The sequence below is a fragment of the Cricetulus griseus genome, chromosome 5 (genome assembly GCF_003668045.3).
Source record: "Cricetulus griseus strain 17A/GY chromosome 5, alternate assembly CriGri-PICRH-1.0, whole genome shotgun sequence".
Classification (NCBI taxonomy): domain Eukaryota; kingdom Metazoa; phylum Chordata; class Mammalia; order Rodentia; family Cricetidae; genus Cricetulus; species Cricetulus griseus.
Window position 1 is genome coordinate 107,147,346 of NC_048598.1, and position 12,818 is coordinate 107,160,163.

The 12,818-nt window shown below is 44.6% G+C and overlaps 1 protein-coding gene across 1 annotated transcript in view; it reads left to right on the plus strand.

Annotated features, from left to right (window-relative positions):
• Positions 1-12,818, plus strand: part of Kcnk10 (potassium two pore domain channel subfamily K member 10) — a 126,274-nt gene that overhangs the window by 44,466 nt on the left and 68,990 nt on the right. The window contains exon 2 of the mRNA XM_027419592.2: positions 10,640-10,974. Within this exon, the coding sequence (XP_027275393.2) occupies positions 10,640-10,974 (335 nt within the window). The remainder of the gene's footprint in view (positions 1-10,639; positions 10,975-12,818) is intronic.

The window sequence follows — 12,818 nt, forward strand, 5'->3', positions numbered from 1 at the left end:
GAACAGGTATTCTTTTGAAGAGGGGTTTCTGGTAATCAGGATGTGGTGGAAACAGACAAATGATTCCCTAGGACAGTAAAGGTTCATCTGGCACATATCCACACTTGTGGGCCAGGCCGCATGAAAGATGCTGGATGTGCCCCAGGTAGGAGATTCTCCATCACTCTGTCCCATGATTCGTCATCACTCCTACATCTAGGCTACCCCTCTCCCCCGACTTCCTCTCTGTTTTTTTTTTTTTTCTCCGAATCCTTTGTGCATTATGCTCATCCATTGTCCCTTAAATGCTCCTCCCCTGAGCTCATCTTTTACTTTCTGCTCACTTTACAACCCCCTCTGGACTACTTCATTCAGTCCTGCGGCTTCAGTACCACTTAGATACTCATCACACTCATACCCTGGGGTCCAGATGGATTTCCCCCTGAGTTCCAGTTCCTTGTGCTTGGTGTGTTTAGGACAGCTCCTTTGGGTGTTCTGAGAGACAGGAGACTCAAGTCTCCGGCATTTTCTGCCTTGCAGAGCACTGTGCCCTTTAACCCCCTGCCCCATCACTTCTGACTGCCCATTAATCTTAGGGACCTGTGGGTTTTACTTACTTCACACCTCTTGCTCTCCTTTCCGCTTTGTCTTCCTTGTGATTGTCTAAGTTAGGGACATAATGTCACCCTGTAAACTTGCCCTTTTTCACACGTGTGTGGTGTGGGCAGAGACATGAGTAGGTGTGCATGCTTGGTTCAGAGATCAGAGGAGGACACTGAGCATCTTCCTCCATCACTCAGTGCCTTGTTATTTTGAGAAAGGGTCTCTTGCTGAATCAGGAGCTTGCGGTCCTTCTGTCTCTGCTGCCTGTAGTTTTGCTGTTACAGACACACAAGGGACCACACACAGATTTTATATGGGTCCTGGGACCTGAACTCTGGTCCCCACATTTGTGCAGCAAGTGCTTTTAATAGCTGGCCATCCCTCAAGCCCTCATCTCACTAACATCTACCCACACTGTCTCCTGTTAGTCTCTTACTTCACAGGCTCCTTCATAGTGTTGCTAGACCCTGCTTGCTCACCCCACATAGCATTCTGTGACTCTTTGGTTGTGTTGATGGCTTCCCATGCTCACTAAGAAGATTTAAACCCATTTATGCCTCCTGCTGTTTCCAGCTTTGCCTTTAAACCCTGTATCTTGACCTATAGACCTGTTTTTTTTTTTTTTTTTTTTTTTTTTTCAGGGTTTCTCTGTGGTTTTGGAGGCTGTCCTGGAACTAGCTCTTGTAGACCAGGCTGGTCTCGAACTCACAGAGATCTGCCTGCCTCTGCCTCCCGAGTGCTGGGACTAAAGGCGTGTGCCACCACTGGCAGGCCTGGTTACGTTTTTAAGTATCCCTGGATGGCTCATAGTCAAGTGTGTTTGTACCTGTGACTGGTTTTCCTTCCTCTCTGCCTCCACTTGCTCTATGGCAGACTCCTGGTCCTCGTTCCCAGCATAGCTAGAGCACACTTGTTGCATGTATTTCCATGGCTCCCACAGTCCTTTCTACTCTGGATGATGTGGAAAGCTCATGTTCATTGAGTACTTGCTTATAACTAAACATGGAGCAATGTGTCCTGCCTCATTGTGTGGACCCTTCTGAATGGCATTCTGCTTCCTTACTTTGCCATGTTGAGGGAGGGGGGTATGTTTGGAGCAGAGTAAGGAGAAGATGAAATGGGGGAACTAAGGCCTCTTTCTCCAGGGTGCTTGCTTTCTGTCTTCCCTAATGCTTTGTATGAACTATGGTGCTGTATTGGATTGCAAACTCAGGGCAGGTAGTAGACTGGATGACCATTCCCCCAGTCCTAGGAGCTTTATTCTCTGGGCTCCTTCTCATCCCGTTACTGCCATTGCTTTGTGCTATGACCTTGCTTAAAAGATGCAGAAGATCATGGGACAATCAGGAAAAACCATGTGCTTACTAGTCCCCCAAATGGGGTTGCTGGTCCATTAAGCCTCAAATGAGCCTGTTTCCTTTATACTCTTCCTGTCTGGGGTATGCAGTAATGGAGCATGGCAAGAAAAGCCCTAAAGTCTTGGGTGTCTTCAAATCTAAGTTTCTTAGTCAGAAGGGAGGAAGACTAGAGGGGAACTTGGCCTGTTTTGGATGAGAGATGAATTCCTGAGAGTAACTGGTGGCACCATGTAGGTTTCTTTTTTACATAAAAGTTACTCTATATAGCTAAATCAAAACAACTTGCTAGTACTCAATTAAAAGGAGAGCCCAGAACGGCGTGTTTGGAACACAGTGCAGTGTCTCCTTCTAACTCATTTCTATAAATCAGATGCCCCGTGGTGCTCAGATCATTTTGTCTTCTGAGAGCTTTAACACTTGAGACTAGATGTCTGCCTCTGAAAACATACAACAGCACCAGGACTGCTTCAACATGCTGATTTACCAACATCAACTTTTCTTTGGAGCCCGTATATGAGCTCAATATTATAAGTGCTGGTAGGGATGAATGGGTGAGTTCAGGAGTGGAACAAACTCTCGTTAAGAGCCTTCTACTTATAAGCACTCATACGTTCTAACTTGAGCCATAGAGGCAGGATGTGTGGCCATCCTGGGTGTGACTGATCAAGGAGGACTTCTCAGTGGTGACACATGTGAGTTGCTAGAAGTTTGTCAAAAACGGAGTAAGAGGAAGGGAATGGGGGAACAGGGCCCTGCTTCTCCAGGACAGTGGTGTAACTAGGTGGCTTAGTGTGGGCAGGTTTGGGTTTGGTTGGAGCAAAGGTTGTTTGGAGGGGTGTGGAAGCGGGTGGGGTAGGGAGATAGGCGAGTGCCAAGTCCTGGGTGGAAGTCTTGGAGCAAGCCACGGGGAGGGGAGTCTGCTCTTTACCCTGGACCTGTGCTACCTGCAGCAGGTCTGCTTCACTGGGGAGCTCCAGGTAGCTGTGATGTGCAGGATGGAACTAAAGGAGAGGGGCCTGCAAGCTGTGGCAGTGATTCAGGTGAGAGAAAACGGGCATCATGCTGGGGAGATAGACGAGGGCAGGTAGGAGGCAGTGGGCCAGCCTGCTCTTAGCCATCTTTTTCTCTTTCTGTTGGCTCTTTAGGTTCTTACACCTTGGCCTGTTATATCTTGAGTTTATTTTCTAAAGGTTTTTATTATCACATAGTAATTATGCGTAATAATGTGTTCCACATCGACATTTTCATACATATCATATATATTGACCATGTCAATTAGCCCCCTTTACTCTTTCTTCTCTCTCTCCTTTCTTTCTTTCTTTCTTTCTTTCTTTCTTTCTTTCTTTCTTTCTTTCTTTCTTTCTTTCTTTCTTTCCTCAATGAATTTCATCATGACATGGGCAGAAGGGGTTATTGACAGGAACATGGACAACTTACCAGTGGCCCCAGCACTGAAAAGGATGTCTCCCCCCCCCCCCAGCAACCATACCTGCTTATAGATCCTCAGGAGTGGTGGGAATGCTGGAGTTTAAGATCTTTTAAAATTCTGTTATTTCACCCTGCTGAATTACATGTGGTTATTTTCATACATATTTATAATACACTTTGGGTACTTCTATTGTATCCCACTGCTCCTCCCCCCTTAGTCCCCCCTTTTCCCACTAGACAGTCTGACTTCTACCTGCCTGTCATCTGTATGTACATAATTTTACATATGCCTCTGTAAAATCTAGGGTCCACAGATGAGAGGAAACATGCAGTATTTGTCTTTCCGAGGCTGACTTAATGAGCTTAATATGATTACCTCCAGTTGCATCCATTTTCCTGCAGTGGCGTAATCTCATTCTTTATGGCTGGAAACAGCTCCATGTTTTCCTTACCTAGTCCTCTGTGGGTGCACTGCTAGGTAGCTTCTCATAGCTTAGCGATTGTGAATGGAGTTGTAAGAAGCTTTAGGGAGGACAGGGTAGAGAAAGCAACACTTAACTCAAAGGCATAGTGTCACTTTGGGGGTTGCTCATTGTGTTTATAGACTGGACTGTATTGCCTTTCTCAAAGGGACTAGCTTGATTGCCTTTACAGTAAGGAACTGTCACACATAGGAGTCACATGGAAACAAGACAAGCCATGTTTGGCTTCTGGGGTATCTGGAATCCTAGGAGGGAACACTCCCTTCAAATGGCTGACTGCTGGCTGCCTTAGTAGCTACAGACAGGTATGGTTGGTGTGCTGGAGGTGGATTTGTTGGCCTTTCTTCACCAATCCTGCCCTATGTAGAAAGTGAATTCCTCCTGGGCCTGGGGGAAGCCCTTTAGGGAGTCTGGGAGAGCTTTAGTCTCGGGCTTTTAGGGTTCTCTGGGGCTGATGTGCAGGCATCTTGGGAAGGATTTTAGGCCTTGGGGGTAGGTGGGAGGTGAGGTAGGGATGTGAGAGGGAGTGGATTGCCACTTTCGGTGAGTGTACTGCAGACGCAGTTGTACTCTGTCTGGGTGCTGATGGAAGTTCTGAGGTGGCTGTTTCAGGTTTTCAGGAGATCTTTAGCCCTTTGGATGCTGTTAGCTTTTAGCAGTGTGACAGGGCATCTGTCAGGGTTAGGCATCTGAAGACAGAGTGGAGCTTGACTCTGTTCACTAAAAAAGTTACTAGAGCTCATCTCTCTAGGCCTTAGTTTCCTTATCTGCCCCCCATAAACAACCTTGTGAAGATAAGCTAGATTCATGCAGGCATAGGTGTGTGCCAATCCTATTGCTGGCTCTGAAGGCAAAGGATATGTCTTATTCACTTACATGCCCCCAGTACCAAGCATGGGACAAGGTGAGATCACATGTGTGTTGATTGAGTTTAAGAATGAGCAATACCATGAAGTCTTCAGGACATGGGAAAAAACAAGTAATATAAAATTACTAAGAAATTACTCAACCACTAAAAGGCTGACTTCCATATGTGGTCCTGTTTCCATCCCCACACAGGTCATGAGGAAATGCTCTGAATATTCATGAGAAAACATTTAAAAATGAGTGGAAGGGAAGTTATTGCTCTTTGAAAGTTTCATTCGTGTATGCATATATTTTACCACATCCACCCAATGTTTCCTTTCTCATCAGCTCGCTATAGCCCTTTTACTGCTGTATATTTTTCTGTGGGAGCTGTGAAGTATGATAGGCCATTGCATTATGGGACCTATCCATTATCAATACACTCCATGGGGAAGAACTCCACACACCAGAAATCATTTTCAGGCCTGTCTGAAGAAAATTCCTTTCTGCGTTTTGAACAGAAGGGCCTTGTTTCTTACTTGTGCCTTTCCTATGCTCCACTGCAGAGGTAACTTCCAAGTCAGATTATTATTCTAGTTGTAGTCTTGCCTCTGCAATCCCAGCCACTTGGCCTTGGCTTGCTTAGTCCTCTGGCCTTTGTCTTTGCAGTGGAGCTGCGATGGCTGTGAGCATGCACTTGCAGGTCCCAGTTAGAGGGTGTGAGATTGATCATGAGCTGTGGGAAGCTTCTGTGGGATCCATTGCCTGATCTGTATAGCAGGTGTGCTTCTCATGAGCTATTCTCAGCCCAGAATTGAACTTGCAAGGATGCCATGGGACCCCCCAGAAATTCCTGGATGGCTGACTTTGACTCAAGAACTCTTTGACAGATTTTCCAAACCTTTCTCAGGCTGTGGGTGGTCCAGAGTGCCAATTCCCATCCCTCTCCCCTCTCTTCTGTACTCAAGGACAGACTAACACAGTGTTTGATGGCTGCTCTAGCCAGCCTGACACTCCCTCATTTCTTCTCATGTGTGCATTCCCCTCAATAAAAACATGAGCCCATTTAGCTCACTTTCGGGATCTGTTCTGGGAAGATCTGGATGCACATAGTGTGATAAATGCCAGAGTGAGGATCAATGCAGTGGTGTCAACAGTGTTTATTAGAGCGGCAGGCGTTGATTGGGATTCTTACCACCACCATCACCCACCACCACCACCCACAAATACCACCATCACCAAAAACACCATCATCACCCACAAACATCATCACTACCCACCACCATCACCACCACCACCAATTACCACCACCAAAAACACCACCACCACCATCAACAACAACTACCACCATCACCACTACCACCACCACAACCACCACCAAAAACACCACCACCACCACCACCACCACCACCACCACCACCACCATCACCACCACACCACCACCACCAAAAACCACCACCACCCACCACCACCACCACCACCACCATCACCACCACCATCACCACCACCACACCACACCACCACCCACCATCACCACCTCACCACCACTATCACAACCACCACCACCACCACCCACCACCACCACCCACCACCACCACCATCACCACCACCACCATCACCACCTCTACCACCACTATCACAACCACCACCACCACCACCACCACCACCATCACCACCATCACCATCTCCACCACCACCACCACAAACCACCTTATCCAGATTTGTTTCTTTGTAAAAGAAGTCAGAGACCATTATGACTCATCTCAGGTCACTAGGCAATTTTCTGCTAGAGTGAAAGCAACTCTAGTTTTGGAGAAAAGGCAGAGTAATGAAAATACTCCCTGAAAATTTATTCAACCTCAAGGAGAAACAGACTCCAAATCCATTTCTAGCTGCTGAAATGCACAGTCATATTTTCTAAAGCAGCCAACTCCATTTTTAGTCAAATGCACAAAAGGTTTTGTAACATTCTGAAGTCCCTGCCAGGACTCCTGACATCTGCAAATAAACTCCAATCAGCAAACCAGGGCAGCTCATTTGCCGTTCCTGAGAGCCCTATGAGGTTAAAAGAAGTGAAGTTATTATTTACATTTCACAGATAAGCAAACAGAGAACCCGAGTGACAGTTTCAAGGTCACCCAGTTGATGTTTTGGGGATAAAGCTGTTTTTTGTGCTCCAGTGCTTTGCAAACTTAGCCCTTTTCAGATTTGATTCAGATCTGTTCCTGGGGACAGTCCTTAGCAAACCAGTACAAAGAACTGGCCCAAAGCCTAAAAGATTGTTCTCCAGCCCAGTTCCACCTAGCATTGGGAGTGCTGGGGTTTCTAGAACCATTTGTTCTGTACTGACTGGAATAAAAGATCTACCTACAGTAGTTTTTGAATGAGTGTATAGGTAAGTATACAGCAAGGAAATGTAGAAGAATCAATATTGAGTAGCAGATAAAGAGAAATAGCAATCAGATGGGAAAACACCATTAAGTGAGTGGCTCACACCTAGAGTAAGGATGACTGGAATAGTCTGATTCAGAAAGCAAACAAAAGGTAACATTACCAAATTGGGGCGAGGCTACAAACATTCAGTAGAAATTGACTGGGGAAGCCCCTGTGAGGCAAGCAGCTGGGTTTCCCAGCGGGAGTCCTGTGTAGAACAGTATGTGCCCTTTGAGGCTTCTGAGTTAATGAACAAATAGTAGCAGATAGACATCACCAAGGCACCTGAAATCGATAAAGACCAAGAAACCACTGGAGAAGCTGAGGCAGGCAGCTAGAGTCTCGAAGGATAGAGCTCTGGGTTGAACTTCCTCTGAGTTCTCTCCATGGATGAGCTTCTGACTTCCTGTTCCCGCTGCTGGCATGTTTATCCTATAGGATGAACAATAGCAACCTCGTAGTTCACCTTCGTGCTGTCCTCACCGACAGAGTATTGATAAGGCCCATAGATGCTTGCTGTTTTCCTTCCTCTTTGGTATAGGGTTAAGACAGCAGCCTTCTCCGGGACAGGGAGCTTTTTGGAGCCTCCTTGCTTCCAGAGTTGCTCCCTTCTTCTTTTTATTAGTTTCATGAGAATTTCATACATAATGAATTTTGATCATAGTCACTCCCAATTCCTCCAAGATCTACAACACTTCTTCCCTGCCTCATGTCTTTTTTTTTTTTTAAATAAAGTCTATCAAGTTCTGACTGTGCTGCCCATACACTCTTGTGTGTGTGTGTGCTTCTTTGTCCATAATGATCCCTGAGGCTTGAGAAGAATGGGTGTGGTACAGTCGTCCCATTTAGGGCTGAGCCTTCCGTACTCTCCTATTCTCTCACTGTGACAAGCTGTGGGTCCCAGGGTCAATGGCGCCACTGAAAAGGAAGCTTCTCTGATAGGGTTGCAAGACGCACTGCTCTATACCAGTTAGTCTTTAGGAGTCAGTTTAATACAATGTCTATTTAGTAGAATAATAGGGGAGGTTCTCCCTTAGGGCCCGTGACCCATGTAGCCACAGGTTCTTCATGTTCTCAACAGGCTTTAGACAGCACATGATAATTTACCTTTATACTGTATGTCATATAACATCACATAAACAGTTTAAAGGCCAGATTACTTTATTTTGTAATATACAAAGTAAATAGATTTAATACATTTAAGGCCAAATGCAAACAAAAACTAGTTAACTGTTAGCTTTTATTTTTTTCATAGTCTTGGGGTGACACCTACAATCTAGGATAAGCTCCTCACTTCAGGATCTTCAATCACATTGTGCTATGTAAGGTACTGTTTTTATAGCTACTGGGATTAAGATGTAGGTGTTTTCGGAGGCTTTTTTTTCTGCCCACCTTGAGATGGATGGAAAGAAGTACTTCAGGAAGTAAGGTTTAACTTGAGATTAACTGGCCAGTTTGGGTAGAAGCAGAAATGGGGAAGTAATTTAGGAGGCTGCTAGGTTGGTTGCGACAAGACATGCTGATGGCCTGCATGAGGCTGTAGCCATTGGATGGAGAGGCAGAATGGATGAGAAGTTCAGGCTTTACTGAAGGAAACTGTCCTGGACACAAAGCAGTGTTCTTTGTGTACAAGGCCAAGTGGGAACCTGAATTCAGTGTCTTTAGAGGAGGGTCAAAGAACATGATGCCTAACTGGATGATTCTAATTCATAGTTTGGAGACTATGGAGAATTTTATATTCATGTTAAGACCAAGAAGAATTTAATATTGAATAACTGTTGAACAGAGTAACATCTAGTGAAAGGTGGGTAGTCAGCCTGGTTTCAAAGAGCAAAACTGATTTTCTAGGGCCTAGGAGAGCAGATGTTTATAGACATAGATTTTTCTAAGTAACTGCCCCTCTAGCCAGGTGGGTCAGGTTCAGACCTATTTTCCAGGAAGAGTGACATGACAGAATCACCTTGACACCCCCAGTGTAGAGATGGAGCAGTTTAGCCCCACTGGGGCAGTATTATTTGCACATGTATATGTTAATACCTTATTTACATCACAGCTGGGGGTGCAGCCCAAACAGAGGCCATAATGAGAATCAGGATAATAAAAGCAAGAACACATCTCAGTGCGGTGACTGCTCATTGCTGCATAAGACAGAGCTCTGTGGTGCGTGGCACTATCTCCAACCCCCTGTTCTGGCAGAAAAACTGCCAACTTAATGTATTTATTCCTAAGGTAATGAAATTGCCTTTATAGAGAACTGGGGACCTTAACAAATTCTGTGTTCTGAGCACCAGGGGAAATTTCATTTCCAGTGGCTTCTTATTGGATGACAACCGGAGGAAAAAAATTCCGTTGCTAATAGCTCAGCAGTGGTTACACCAAAGTCATTGCATTTTCTATTAGGCAATGCACTCGGGATCTATTTTATTCTTATTATTTTTTCAGGCAAGAGGGCTAATTGACATAAACCATCACTCTTGCTTCCTTCCCCAATTATAGCCACCTATCTAGGCAAGTCCCCAACCTCTCTACTGTGCCTGACCTTTGACCCTTCTTCTTTAGTTTGAGATTAGCTTCTTTGTTTCATTTTGTGAAAAGATGGGCTTTTAATTAGTCACTCTCCCATCTCTCTGTTTTTGTGTGTGGTTTTGTTTTTTTTGGGGGGGCGGGGAGAGGGATTGTATGTATGAGTATGTGTTTGTATGTATAAGTATGTGTTTGTATGTGGATTTCTTTACATGTGGGTATGTGTGTCTGTGTGTGAGTGTGGAGGTCAGAGGTCAGTGTCAGGTGTTTCCTACTTTTACCTTAATTTTTTGGAGACAGAGTCTCTCATTGAATCAGAAACTCAACGATTGGATATACTCGTTGACGCAAACCAGGCATCTGCTTGTCTCCACCCGCCTGCCCCCATCTCTAGGGTCACAGGTGTGGGCTGCTGCACCCACATGGCTTTTTATGTGGGTGCTGGGGATCCAAACTCAGGTCCTCATACTTGCCTGCTCCGTCTCCCTGGTCTCTGAGATGGCTTTTTAAAGTCACTGGATGTCCATCTCTTCTCTGCTTCTGTTCTTAGAATAGCTGTGTGCCCCTCTTCTGTTTGCTTTTCTTCAGTCTGAATAATAGGTTTGTTTTCCAAATCCGATGATTTGTACATGTTTGAACATGGGAGCCGAGGGAGGAGATATGGTATAAATAAATATAAGATAGTTTTCCAGTTTGGATCTTTTTTGGAAAATATAAGTGTTCCTAACCCACTGATAGCCTTCCCTTTTGAATTAGGACTCCCAATGCTCACTTTTAAGAAATCATTAAAAAAAGAAAAAAGAAGAACAACAAAAACCAAGTACTTAACAACTGATCAAACTCCCCAACTGCAGGCTTGGTGAACCAGTTTTTCATCCCTACACATGGAAAGGCGGCTGAAGGAAGGCATCTGTTCTTTGTTTCTGATGACTTCAGTGTTTTGTATTTATAAACAAATTCTCTCCTCTTCTCTACCTGCTTCCTCAGTGGCCGTGCCTGCAGCAACTCCACCCGTGTGCCAGCCCAAGAGTGCCACTAACGGGCACCATCCGGTTCCCCGCCTCTCCATTTCCTCCCGAGCCACGGTGGTAGCCAGGATGGAAGGCGCCTCCCAGGGAGGCCTGCAAACAGTTATGAAGTGGAAAACAGTGGTTGCCATTTTTGTGGTTGTGGTGGTCTACCTCGTCACAGGTGGCCTTGTCTTCCGGGCATTGGAGCAGCCCTTTGAGAGCAGTCAGAAGAACACCATCGCCTTGGAGAAGGCAGAATTCTTGAGAGATCATATCTGTGTGAGCCCCCAGGAGCTGGAGACATTGATCCAGGTGAGCTGGGAGCTGCCTTTGGCAACAGATGATGGGGTAGACGTTGTCTTTATGGGCCACCAAGTTTTGTCTTTGGTGGTCAGGGATCTTCTCTGGAGAGGTCACACATGTGATACTTCAAAGAAGCCAGCAAGTGAGCAGTATGCCAATGGGTGGTTAATTAAGTATTGCTTTATTGCCCAGGCTTTGACCCTCTGCTTTATGAAAGAACTCAGGCAAAATAGGATGATGTGGAACAGCATGGAGGGCCTCTTTCTGATGATGCAATTAACATGCGTCTTTACCCAACTTGTTCTGTTTTATTTTGTTTGCTTATTTATATTTATTTTTAAGTGATATATGAAACTGTATATGGGGCACTCAGCAATATCTTGTGCAATGTTCAAATCAGGGTAAATGTATTTATCATCTCAGATATTTAGCATTCTTTATAAGGCAAACATTCAAAATTATTTTAAATATTTATTTGATGGGTGGTGGTGGTGGTGGTGGTGGTGGTGGTGGTTGTGTGTGCTGCAGTGCACTTTGTGGTGGTCAGAAGACAACCACAGTAGTCAATTTTCTCCTTCCCATGTGGTTCTGGGGATTGAAATCAGGTCACTGAGCTTGGCTCCAAGTTCCCCTACCCACTAAGCAATCTCATCAGTCGTCAAATTCTTTCTTCTAGCTTTCTATAGTGTCATGGTCTTGTTGTTGTGCATGAATGATGGGAACTCTTGTCCTATCTCACTATAACTTAGTACTCTTAGTCAAGCTTTGTCATTACACCTTCCTCTTGTACTTACCAAGCTCTGTTAATTACCATTCTTAGTTCAACTTCTATAGGATCATTGTGTATGTGTGTATATGTGCATAAATATACATACATTAAGAAGCTAGAGGTCAATCTTGGGTATCATTCTTTAGGAGTCATATATCTTGTTTCTGAGACATTGTCTCTTACTAGACTGGGACTAGTCAAATAGGTGAGTCTGGCTGCCTGGTAAGCCCCAGGGATCTTCCTTATTTCTACACTCAGTGCTGAGATTGCAAGTGTATGCTACCATGACTGTTTTTTGTTTGTTTATATTTTCATGGATTCTGGGGTTGCAACTCATTTTACCAACCAAGCTAACATCACCACCCTATAAGGTCAACTCTTGTATTCTACATATGAGTGAGATTGTGCCATGGTTTGTTTACCTCTATGATTCCCCTGTTACATGAGGTGTGTATAAACCTAAGATAATGTTACAGCCATTGACAAAGTACTGTAGACACCTATTAGGAAGTGGCCACTTTCCATACATATACTATTTCATTCAATCTTTACAACAATGATTGCTCTGGTTTGGACGTGATATATCTGCAAAGGCTTAAAAACCGAAGGCTTGGTTGACAACTGATGAACTTTAAGATTGACTGTATCATGTGGATTGAATCTCATCAGTGGATGGATCCATTGATGGATTTATACCCTGATAGCATTATTGGGAGGTGATGAAAACTAGGATGGAGGGAGTAGGCTGGATGGGGCTTGATTGTCATGGGGCAGATCTTGTCTTGGCATGCTCTTGTTGCCCTGTCTCCCAGTTTCCTAGCAACCATAAGATGAGCAACTTTTGCTTCACTACAAGCTTCTTTTCATGTTATTCTGCCTCAACATACCCCTAATAATGGAGCCAAGCAACTATGGATGACACCTCCCAAACTGTGAACAAAATTACCTCTTTTTGCTTTTAAGTTGACTTCTTCAGATACTTTTCATGGTGATGAAACTAACATAGTGTTCAATGTTGGCATTATTAGCTTCTCTTGTTAAGTGAGGAAACAAATTCTAAAAGAGATTGAATAATTTCCTAAGC